The sequence below is a fragment of the Macadamia integrifolia genome, chromosome 13 (genome assembly GCF_013358625.1).
Source record: "Macadamia integrifolia cultivar HAES 741 chromosome 13, SCU_Mint_v3, whole genome shotgun sequence".
Lineage (NCBI taxonomy): Eukaryota > Viridiplantae > Streptophyta > Magnoliopsida > Proteales > Proteaceae > Macadamia > Macadamia integrifolia.
This window is the reverse complement of record NC_056569.1, coordinates 3,617,434-3,628,516: the sequence shown is the minus strand read 5'-3', so window position 1 is coordinate 3,628,516 and position 11,083 is coordinate 3,617,434. Positions and strand designations below refer to the sequence as shown.

Below are 11,083 nucleotides of genomic sequence, written 5' to 3'. Positions count from 1 at the left end.
TTACTAGTGTGTATATATATATAGGTAAAATCAGTCAGACCTAACCAAAAATAGTCCAGACCAAATTGAACGAAGCCTTATTGGGCCAGTTTCAGTTTGGGATATTGCAACCCCAAAGCCAACACCAGAACCGATTCAAAATCCGGAGCAAAATGAAAGAAAACCGGTATGAAACTGAAAACAGCCAAAAATTTGTTAAAAAAATTGCATTGTTTTGTATAAGTTTGTAAGACAAACCGAACTTAAATCGGTCCAAAATCCAAAACCATACCATTACCGATTGATACAAGAAGCTAAAGCCAAACCAAAACCAAATCGCACCAAAACCAAAATTTTCTTATTGGTTTAGTTTCAATTTCACCATTCCCACACTAAAACTGATTCAACTTGGACCAATACCAAACCAACCAATCAACTTCTTTGATCTTTTGCTCCTGTTGCTCACCAGCATTTGGTTCAGAATGCAAAGACATGTATCATTCGTCGGTCAGCTAAGTTTGAACCTAGCATCTGGGTGATCAATTCCTCAAATATGCTCCTGATGATATGGTAAGTTGCTCCTCTGTGTGTGGGAAAAAAATTTACTACTACATGGGTTGCAAGAACTTTCCTATTACCTGGGCTCATAGCCAAAGTAATGGAATAGTTTACTTCCCCATCAGGTTCACAAATACCCTTTTGTGTGTGTGTGTGAGTAAGAGAGAGAGAGAGAGAGAGAGAGAGAGAGAGAGAGAGAGAGGAGACCAAAAGTATGTGGTCTATGTATTATAATTCAAAATTTTGTTTCTTGTACTAGTAAAAACAAAGAACTGTCATTGTTGGTATGCCTATGGTCATCTATCTCACTATCACGTGTCCTCCACCTTTGGGAGGTGATATTGCAGATGCTTTCAATAGGTTCAAGGACAGCAAAGACAGTTTCAAGGAGGACTTAATTAATGATCAGACTGGGTGCTATGTTTGTATGAAGCTACATTTCTTAGGGTACATGGAGAAGACATTCTGGATGAAGCCTTGGCTTTCACAACCACTCAACTTAAATCTATCTTTACTGATTTAACGCCTCCTCTTGCAACACAAGTGATTCATGCATTGAAACAGCCCCTCCACAAAAGGCATGCTTCCACAGAGTCTTATTCCTTGTCTCAACTTCTTAATAAACAGAGATGTAATGCCTATTTTCTAATCTCGGCATGCCCTTGTGGAGGGGTTGTTTTAATGCATGCATCACTTTTGTTGCAAGAAGAGGCTTTAAGAAGTTGAAACAAGGAATGAGACTCTGCGGAAGCTTGCTAAGTTGGATTTCAATTCACTACAGTCAATTCACCGGTGGGAGCTAAGCCAACTCTCAAGGTGGGTTTATTCTTGGTCATTGTATCTCTTTTTTTTTTAAATGCAAATATCTTACAATGCATATTATTGTTTTTTACATAGACACTGTCTTTCCTTAATAGTTTGAATTTTTAAGTGAAACGCTAATGAGTATGATATCACAGGGATGTTATTTATCTATGCCACTCATGTTCATACATATACTTATTACAGATGGTGGAAAGAATTAGACTTTACAACTAAGCTCCCTTATGCTAGAGACCCACTCGTGGAATTCTATTTTTGGATAGTGGGGGTATATATTGAGACACATTATCTCTCGCTAGAATGATCTTAACCAAAGTTATAGCTATGCCTTCAATCTTAGATGATACCTATGATGTATATGACACATTGAAGGAACTCAAGCTCTTCACGGATGCAATTGAGAGGTTTGCTACTTGTAGATATGTCTTTAATACTTGTCTATTTGTGTTTGTGTTAAATCAAGTGAAAGAGTTCAATATAAGTAAAGCCTTCTTTTTTGCCTTTTGGATTTATTTTATTATAGATCTTATATTTGGGAAAAGATCCTCACACTATCCCTTTGCAGATTCTTCCCATGCTTTCTCAAAATAGTGTGGACTTCACTTTTTCTTTTTTAATATTTTGAAAATGTGGTGGCAACTTTGGAAATCCTCTCCTGCTCATCATCTATATATACAATTACTTTGCTGATTTAAAGTGAACTTCATGGTTTGAATAGAATGCTTAATTTTTCAGGTGGGACATAAGAGCCATGGAGTGACTTCCCAAATACATGAAAGTGATTTTTTCTGAACTCCTACATATTTATAATGAAATTGAGGAAAATCTAAGAAATGAAGGACAATCTTATCGAGTTAATTATGCAAGAGAAGCAATGAGTCATCCATACTTTGTTATTCTTTTCTTTTCTATTAAAAAAAATCCCTTTTTTAGGGGTAGGGGTGGGGGCCTAGTTAGCAATTCGGCCGAATTATTCACGAATTATTCGGCCGAATAGAATAATTTCGAATTTTATGAAAAATTCTGACCGAATCCGAATAAAAAATAGAAATCGAAAAAATTCGTTATTTTTTCTAATTTGATTAAAAAACGCGAAAAAGTCGGACGAACCAACTTATAACCGAATTATTCGGTTCACTTAAACCCATCTTAAAAAAAAAATAAAAAATAAAATAAAATAAAATAAAATAAAATAAAATAAAATAAAATAAAAATTAAAACCGCTTGAACCATCGAACAAAATAGGATTTCTGGTCTCTTTCTCCCCAATTTTCCGCCTCAGTCTCAAACCCTTCTCTAGCACGGTAGCACCCAGTGACTTCACAAGAGAGAGAACATAGATGCATATGCCTTCCTTGCAAGACCTCCGATAGGTCAATGAGGAGTCCTTTTCGGCTTTGATCTTTTGCAACGCATCCAATACCATGAGACCACAGGTGGAGAGATCTAGAAAATAGGATCGAAGTAGGGTTTATTGTTTGGATGGTCTGGGTTCCATCAGTAGATCTTGAACTCCTTCTTTAACCACTTGGCCTTCGTCTTCTCTTGTAGCTAAACTAAATCATGGGCTTCTACTGCTAATTCTGCAAGCTCTTGTGAGTTGTGAGTTGTGACACAGGGTGTTCTTCCAAGATTGGAAAGTTTTCAGCTTTTTTGAGCCCTCACTTGAATAAACCTGCAACCTTGTCATAGCTATGGCGAAACCAGCTTGGGGTGACATCGATCACTTGCCGATCAAAAAGGGAAAACTCACAAAATACAAACCCAAATAGAGATTAGCAGAGTAGACTATAGAAAGATCTTCTTCTTAAAAGCTATCTAATCAGGAAGTCTAGTAATTCCATCACCTCTCTCTCTCTCTCTTTCTTTTGTAGATATCACTTTGTATGGGAACAAAGCCATGCTGCTTTGGGCACTGGGGAATTTAACACCTTCAAAGCTGACGCATGCAATATAAGCCACGTGTCTATATGGAGAAAACGTGTTACAGAGTAGATCACCATAAGTCCATACCTCATGCATGGGCTGGGTCCAGTACTGACCATTTTAGGTCCATATTGAAGCCCATCCATTAAAATACATATTAAAATACATAATTACTCCAATAAGCCATGATATTGATACAACAAAAATAATATCCGAATTTTTTGTCTGATTTTTATTTTCCTAAACGAATAATTCTCGAATCCGAATCTGAATCCGATTTTTATTTTACCTTCTTTTTTGACCACTTTTTAACCAAACTCGTAAATTAATCAACCGAGTTATTCCGAATAATTCTCCATCCGAATAATTCCCGAATCCGAATTTGTTAACTAGGGGTGGGGTGGGGGTGGGGTTGTGGTAAGAAAATCCATAATACTTATGGATCCTACCCATCGCCCTAAACTTTTCTTGATATTAGAAAAGTTAGTAAGACCTAACTGGGGCAATGGACCATATCTCAAAACCCTCTATTCATTGTCTGGCAGACCTAGCCACATTGTGGTGTGAGGAGGTGGACGTGTCGTTGTTTACATGTCTGGTAGACCTAGTGCCAGATGAGAGTCGATAAGAAAAAGGTTACTTGCCACCAGGTAGAAACCCTGAGCAGAGTGAGAGAACTGCTTAGAAAGGGTTACCTGATCTAGAGTGAGCCGCCATAGATGTTGGATTTGGAAGCGTAGTGATATGTTATGATCCCATATCAGTCATATGGGGGTTCATCCAACATTACTTCCACAAGAGAGTTGATGTGGATTAATATGATCTTAGGTTCTCTCACTATGTAAGATGATTTATTGAGTTGATTTCTTCTTAGTCTGTATCAGTGGAAATCCTCCTCTTGTGTGATTTTACCATGCCCTAATGGATTTTCTTAAATAAAAATGCAATGGGCTTATAGTAACCTATATATTGATATTCAATGTTAAATGGGTTTCTTTTTAAGGAAAAGTAGTGGGTCGGTTCTTGGGTTTGTTTTTTAAAATTACTTGAAATGGGCATTATTGAATTATAAAGTAATGGATGCTGAGCGTAAATTGTTCAACAAACCATCACTCATGTTTTTATATAACCTTGTCGAAGGTGGATCTCAAGTATTTTGTTTCAGTTTAGGAATGTCCATATTTTTTGTTTTCATCTTTTTATTTATTTAATGGGCGAGAGAATTCTACCCCTTGACATAGGCGCATGCCAATGAGAAAATGAGCCCAAACATCTTTAGCATGGGCCAGCACAGTCTTTTTGCATTTAGTGTGTCTAGGTGACAGTTTTCTTTCATCTTCATTAAAAAAAACAAAAAAAAAAAAACAAACAAACAAACAAAAAAAACAAAAACAAATAAAAAACAAAAAAACAAAAAACAAAACAAAACAAAACGTTTTCCTCAAGAAAATTCCTTATGAAATGATAGCCACAGTTTTGGTTGAGGTGGCAAAACGATATCTTCTTGAAATGATAACAAGTAGTTCTTGACACCCATTTTGTTTTGATTTGTACTGTCCAAACTCGATAAAGCATCACCGACCATACATTTAGGGATCAGAACTTATTAGGTGGGCCCATCTGTCCTCCTACTTTAGTCCACAAAAATATTCATGAAATGATAGCCACAGTTTCCTTTGATGTGACAATAAGGACATCCTTAAAAAAGAAAAAAAACATAACATCCTCATGTGTTGATAACAAGTAATTTTTGTCGGTGCCAACTTTGCATTTTTCTATATGACTTATGAAATGAGCCATGATACTTAGGGTCCGTTTGATAATGTTTTTGTCGTTTCTGTTTCAAAAAACGACAGAAACATAAATTTTCGTTTCTAGAAATAAATAGAAATAAAATTTTTTACTTATTTATGGTTCAAGAAACGACCCAGGCGAAACAAGTTGAACTTCTTTCGCCATTTCTGGAAATGACTTGTGGTAATTCTTTCACTGGTTACCATCGACTTCTAAAAACATGACTTATCAAACACCTTCAATTCTGTTTTTATTTCTAGAAACGGAAATTTATGTTTCTGCCGTTTCTTGAAACAGAAACGGCAGAAACGTTATCAAACGGGCCCTTAATTATCCTTCTCCTCTTAGGCTCTCTTTTTTATTATTTATATTTGTATTTATTAATTATTTTTTAGAAATTATTTGTGATAATAAATTATGGACCACAAATAATATTTGTTTGATTATTATTTATAAAATAGATTATATAATAGAAAAATAGGTTTTAGTTTTCACCTTCAGCTTTGAGCTTCGAGCGAGAGAGATGATAGGATATGAGGTTTTTTTTTTTTTATTGGAAACATATAAAACATACTGAAGTTACCTAGTTACCATTGATTTTGAGTAGTTTAGCACACGTGCTCATGTATGGTAGTAAAAATCAATATAACAAATATATTGAGAGTAATTTGTGATTTGTGATTTATTCTAATTTATTATAAATAGAAATAAGTACTATAAATTATACCAAACACTTATAAAAATAGAAATAAGTTAAATAAATACAAATAGAAATCAAACCAAATAGAGCCTGAATAATTTGCGATTCTTATTATTCCACCTTTTTTCCTTTTGCAACGTAAATAGCTTGATTATTGTGGATCGTAGGAATAGCAGTCTTCTTAACTCTTTCCTCCCCTTGCCTGTGCTTAATGAAATTTTAAAAATTCCTATGATGTCTCAAGTTGATTTTTGGTGGTGCTATCTTTTTAAAATAGAAATCCTAATGAACAAAACAAAACGTTTTCCTTTAGAAAAATCCTCATGAAATGATAGCCACAGTTTTGGATGAGGTGAAAAAACAATATCCTCATGAGATGATAACAAGTAGTTTTTGTCGGAGCCAATTTTGCAAGGATCCTTTTTTTTTTTGTTGGAATCCAAACTTGTTAGTAAAATAATGAAATACAAGCATATCCGACCATACATTCAGAGGATTAGAAATTATTGGTGGGCCCACCCATCCTCTTGCCTTAATCCACGTGGTATATTAATATTGTAATATCCATGTGTGAAAAAGAGATGGCGTGACTAGCTGGCAGAAAGAACAATGCATGTTTTAACCGTTGTCATGTTAACCAACTAGTATCAATTTATGGCTAAGCCCATAGGATGATACATCATTGGTCCAGAAAAACATTGTGAGTAGGTGTGTCAATCGGTTGATTCAGTTTGATTTTGGTCTGAATAGTCATTTTGGTGTGAAAATGATATCACAGATTGCATTTTGATTATTTCTACCAGTAGACATAAATAAATATGGATCGGAATAGAGCTAAACAGTCTTATTTAAAACCGATTAAACCCTTTTCGAAAGGGTATCCATGACAACATTAGTAGCCCTTGACATACAAAAAACAATCCTTACCAAAAAACAGAAATACAAAAAACAATCATCAAAGTGAAAAAGATAGATGTAAAATATCCCTAGGTGTAGCAGCTTTTGTTGGGTAAGTACTGAATAAGAGTGTAACCCACGTTTTTCTTATGCATGCTAGCCTTTAATTACCCAGGTCATATATTCTGAGTCTTATATAAGGGAAAAAAAGATTTGCACAGAAATTCCAAGGGGCACCCTCTTCCCCACCCAGGCTACTGTAACTTTTTACCAAGAAAAAGAATTATTACCGTAGTACCTTTCCCCCCTTAAAACTGGTTTCAATAATAGCCCTTTCCAATGCCTGAAACTGCAGGTGGGCACAGAGGGAGCCCTCCCCCATCTTATAAATATTAGATGACACAAGTACTTTGTATCCCACAATTGCTCTGGTTCAAGCAAATACAGGTATCATAGCTAGCTGCCTTTTGGAAGATGTCTTCCCTTCTTTCTTGTGCTCCTGTTGCCCACCAATATTTGGTTCAGAATTCAAAGACAGATATCGTTCGTCGGTCGGCGAATTACCATCCTAGCATATGGGGTGATCAATTCCTCAAATATGCTCCACCTGCTATGGTAAGTTGCAACTGAGAAAGAGAGAGTGAGAGAGAGGATGAGAGGGGGGGGGGGGGGGACCAAAAGAATGGGGTCTATGTATTATAATTCAAAATTGTGTTTCTTTGTACTTAGTGTAAAAAAAAAATCCATTTATTGCAGGTATATGAAGCTTGTCCTGAGCATGTTGAAGAGCTGAAAGAAGTAAGGAGGATCCTAATGGCTGATGCCAATGATCCATCAAAGAAACTGAACTTGATTGATTCGTTACAACGGCTTGGTGTGGCATACCACTTTGAAGAAGAGATGGAGGAGTTGTTAGAGAAGATGCATGATGCCCTCCCTGTTGATGGTTTAGACGGCTGCAGCCATCTTTACACCATTGCTTTATGGTTTCGATTACTGAGACAACAAGGGTATAATGTCTCCAGCAGTAAGTCCTTAATTTCTCATCCTTGTTTTACCTTGTTGGTATTTCTATGGTCATCCATCTCACTATCATGTGTCCTCCACCGTTGGGAGGTGATATTGCAGATGTTTTCAATAGGTTCAAGGATAGCAAAGGCAGCTTCAACGAGGAATTGATTAAAGATGTGCCTGGCATGCTATGCTTGTATGAAGCTACTTTTCTCAAGGTACATGAAGAAGACATTTTAGATGAAGCCTTGACCTTCACAACCACTCAACTTAAATCTATAGTTACTGATTTAAAGCCTCCTCTTGCAACACAAGTGATTCATGCATTGAAACAACCCCTCCACAAGGGCATGCCAAGATTAGAAGCTAGGCATTACATCACTGTTTATCAAGAATTTAAGACAAAGAATGAGACGCTGCTGAAGCTTGCTAAGTTGGATTTCAATTCACTGCAGTTAATTCATCGGCAAGAGCTAAGCCAACTCTCAAGGTGGGTTTAGTTTTTGTCATTGTAACCTTTTTTCTTTTTTCACAGTCTTTCCCTTACAGTTCAAGATTTTAGGTGAAACGGTAACAAATAATAGGGTTACTATTTATATACACTACTCATGTTCATATATATACTATTGCAGATGGTGGAAAGATTTAGACTTCGCAACTAAACTCCCTTATGCTAGAGACCGACTCGTGGAATGTTATTTTTGGATAGTGGGGGTCTATTTTGAGACACATTACTCTCTTGCTAGAATGATCTTAACCAAAGTTATAACCATGACTTCAATCATTGATGATACCTACGATGTATATGGCACACTTGAAGAACTTAAGCTCTTCACAGATGCAATTGACAGGTTTGAGACATATACTTGTGTATGTTTAGCTGTCTATATCCATATATGTTCTCTTGTTTTTTATCTAAGGACTAGTATCCAGGCCAAACATATATGCTTTAACTCAAGTGAAAGTGTTCAATATAAGTTTAGTCTTATTTTCCCTTTAGATTTATTTATTTAGAATATATATATATATATATATATACACACACACAAAATTATACTCTGTTGATTTAAAGTGAACTTCATAGTTTGAATGGAATGTTCAATTTTTTAGGTGGGACATAAGCGGCATGGAGCAACTTCCCGAATACATGAAAGTGCTTTATTCTGCACTTCTAGATGTTTACAATGAGATCAAGCAAAATCTGATAAAGAAAGGACAATCTTATCGAGTTAATTATGCAATAGAGGCAGTGCGTCATCCATACTGTGTTATTCTTTTTCTGAACTTTTTTTTGCTAATGAATTGATATATAAAGAATAAAAATTTGAATCTATGGGATTAATGTCCAGGCATTCTTAGATGGCTACAGATTGACACTGTATAGGCAAAGAACCAAACCCACATAGAAAAAGATCCTACTAGAATTCATTTCTTTTCTTAACAATTAATGTTAAAACCTAAAATCATGTTTAATTGTTTGATTTTATTCCAGATGAAGAGGCAGGTCAGATCATACTTAATAGAAGCCTTATGGTTTAATGAAGGATGCATTCCAACGTTTGAAGAGTATATGGGAATTGCATTAACCTCCTGTGGTTATCCTATGCTTATAGTCACATCCTTTGTTTGCATGGGAGATATTGTCACAAAGGAGACGTTAGACTGGGCCATTGATGATCCTAAACTTATTAGGGCTTCGGCATTAATATGCCGGCTTATGGATGATATTGCATCCCACAAGGTAAATAAAACCTAAATTATTTACCTAAAATCTAGGGTTCATAGCCATTTCACTAATACCATATTAGTTTAGTATTGACCGATAAGTAAATCAATGATGCATGATGCATAAATATATATATATATCTAAAGTGTACCTGGTGCATGAGGTTCCTGCATGTACGAGGTATGGGAGAGAGAATTATGCAGCCGGTTTACCCTGAGAATTTCGAGAGGTTGTTTCGACCCACAATCTAACATTGAATTCTAATATTTGAATGAAGGTAGAGCAAGCGAGAGGAGATGTTTGTTCAAGTGTTGAGTGCTATATGAAACAACATAGAGTGACAGAGCAAGAGGCATGTGATGAGCTTCATAGAAGAGTGGAGAAGGCATGGAAAGATATAAACGAAGAGTGCATCAAACCAAGTAGGAGTCCCGTTCCATTAATGCCATTTCTGATGCAGATTGTCAATTTTACGCGTATGATGGATGTCATATATAAACATGATGATGGATACAGTAATGCCGCTCAAGTGCTGAAAGAGTACATCACCTTCTTGTTCATTGATCCAATATGATTTTCTCATTAATTGGATATGTATTTGTAAACGACAGATGCTCACTATTGAGTCCCATTATGATCAATTTAACGTACGTAAAAAAGTGCCTTCAGTGTCTGTCTACTTCCACTCTCCTCCTCTCTTAAGGGTACAAGTTTGTCCCTGTGAGCTTGGATGCACCCTGAGCCCAAACCTTTCTAGGGTTGGAGATTTCAGTCCCAAGGCTAGGGCTTTGCCTCGGGTTGAGCCCAGGCCAACCCTAGTTAGGTTCTACTATAAGCTCTACTTGTGATAATTATGTGTGTGCTTAAACATGGGTTAAATATATATGTTTGACATGAGCCAAAGGGATTTGCATATCTTTTTTCATGTAATAGACGGGTGAGTTGACTTGAGATAAAGATAATTTTTTAAAAGTACTAGGGTTACCAAGGTTAGCTCCAATCAAAGCCATTTCCAGCCTTGGCTGGCATAACAAGGCCAACCCAATCTAGCCCGACCTGATTAGGGCCAACCAGGGTTGGCCTAGGCTAAACTAAAAGGATCCAAGGTTGGGTTAGGGTTTTGAAAAGCTCAGCCCTACCCCACCCCTATCGCAGCCCAATCCCTTCCTACGAAATGACATATATATCTGTATTTTTGTAGGAGGAGAAATAGACCGAGAGATGCTAGTTTATTACACTACGCAGCTAGGCAAGAACTCAATCAGGACGAGGTTTGTTGTAAGGATGTTTGGCCCACGTTAGGAGCACATACACGGGCATCCAAGTGGACCAAGTGGATGCTGCAGTAGAGGTGCCCATTTGGCCCTCATGACCTGAACTCGCCTTCACCTGCGCGGAGCCCGAACACAGGTGAAAATGAACTCTATCTGAGAGCATGCACCTGTGCCAATGCCCCAGCCAATATAGCACATGCATAAGGATTGACCACGATCACGAGGGTGTGGTGATCATTTTGCACACCCAAATGCAGAGGCACACTCCCCGAAAGAGAACAAGTTCCCTAACTACAGCTGTTTTCCCGTATGAAGAAATCAAGAGAGAGAAAGGCACCATAGATATTTATGCCAACATAAACAATTGAAGCAAGAAAGTCGAACCCTAGATGTTAA

The 11,083-nt window shown here is 36.8% G+C and overlaps 1 protein-coding gene across 2 annotated transcripts; it reads left to right on the top strand.

Moving 5' to 3' along the window:
- The first annotated feature begins 7,083 nt into the window (after nt 1–7,083).
- LOC122059484 ((-)-germacrene D synthase-like) lies at nt 7,084–10,092 on the top strand. Of its 2 annotated transcripts, XM_042622271.1 has the most exons (7): nt 7,084–7,291; nt 7,433–7,703; nt 7,805–8,177; nt 8,320–8,538; nt 8,798–8,936; nt 9,180–9,428; nt 9,691–10,092. In XM_042622271.1, the coding sequence occupies exons 1-7, from the start codon at nt 7,151–7,153 to the stop codon at nt 9,985–9,987; spliced, it is 1,689 nt and encodes a 562-aa protein (XP_042478205.1). In that variant the 5' UTR covers nt 7,084–7,150; the 3' UTR covers nt 9,988–10,092. The 2 variants fall into 2 exon arrangements, with proteins under 2 accessions (XP_042478205.1, XP_042478206.1); XM_042622272.1 differs by lacking the exon at nt 9,180–9,428.
- Nucleotides 10,093–11,083: the final 991 nt, after the last annotated feature.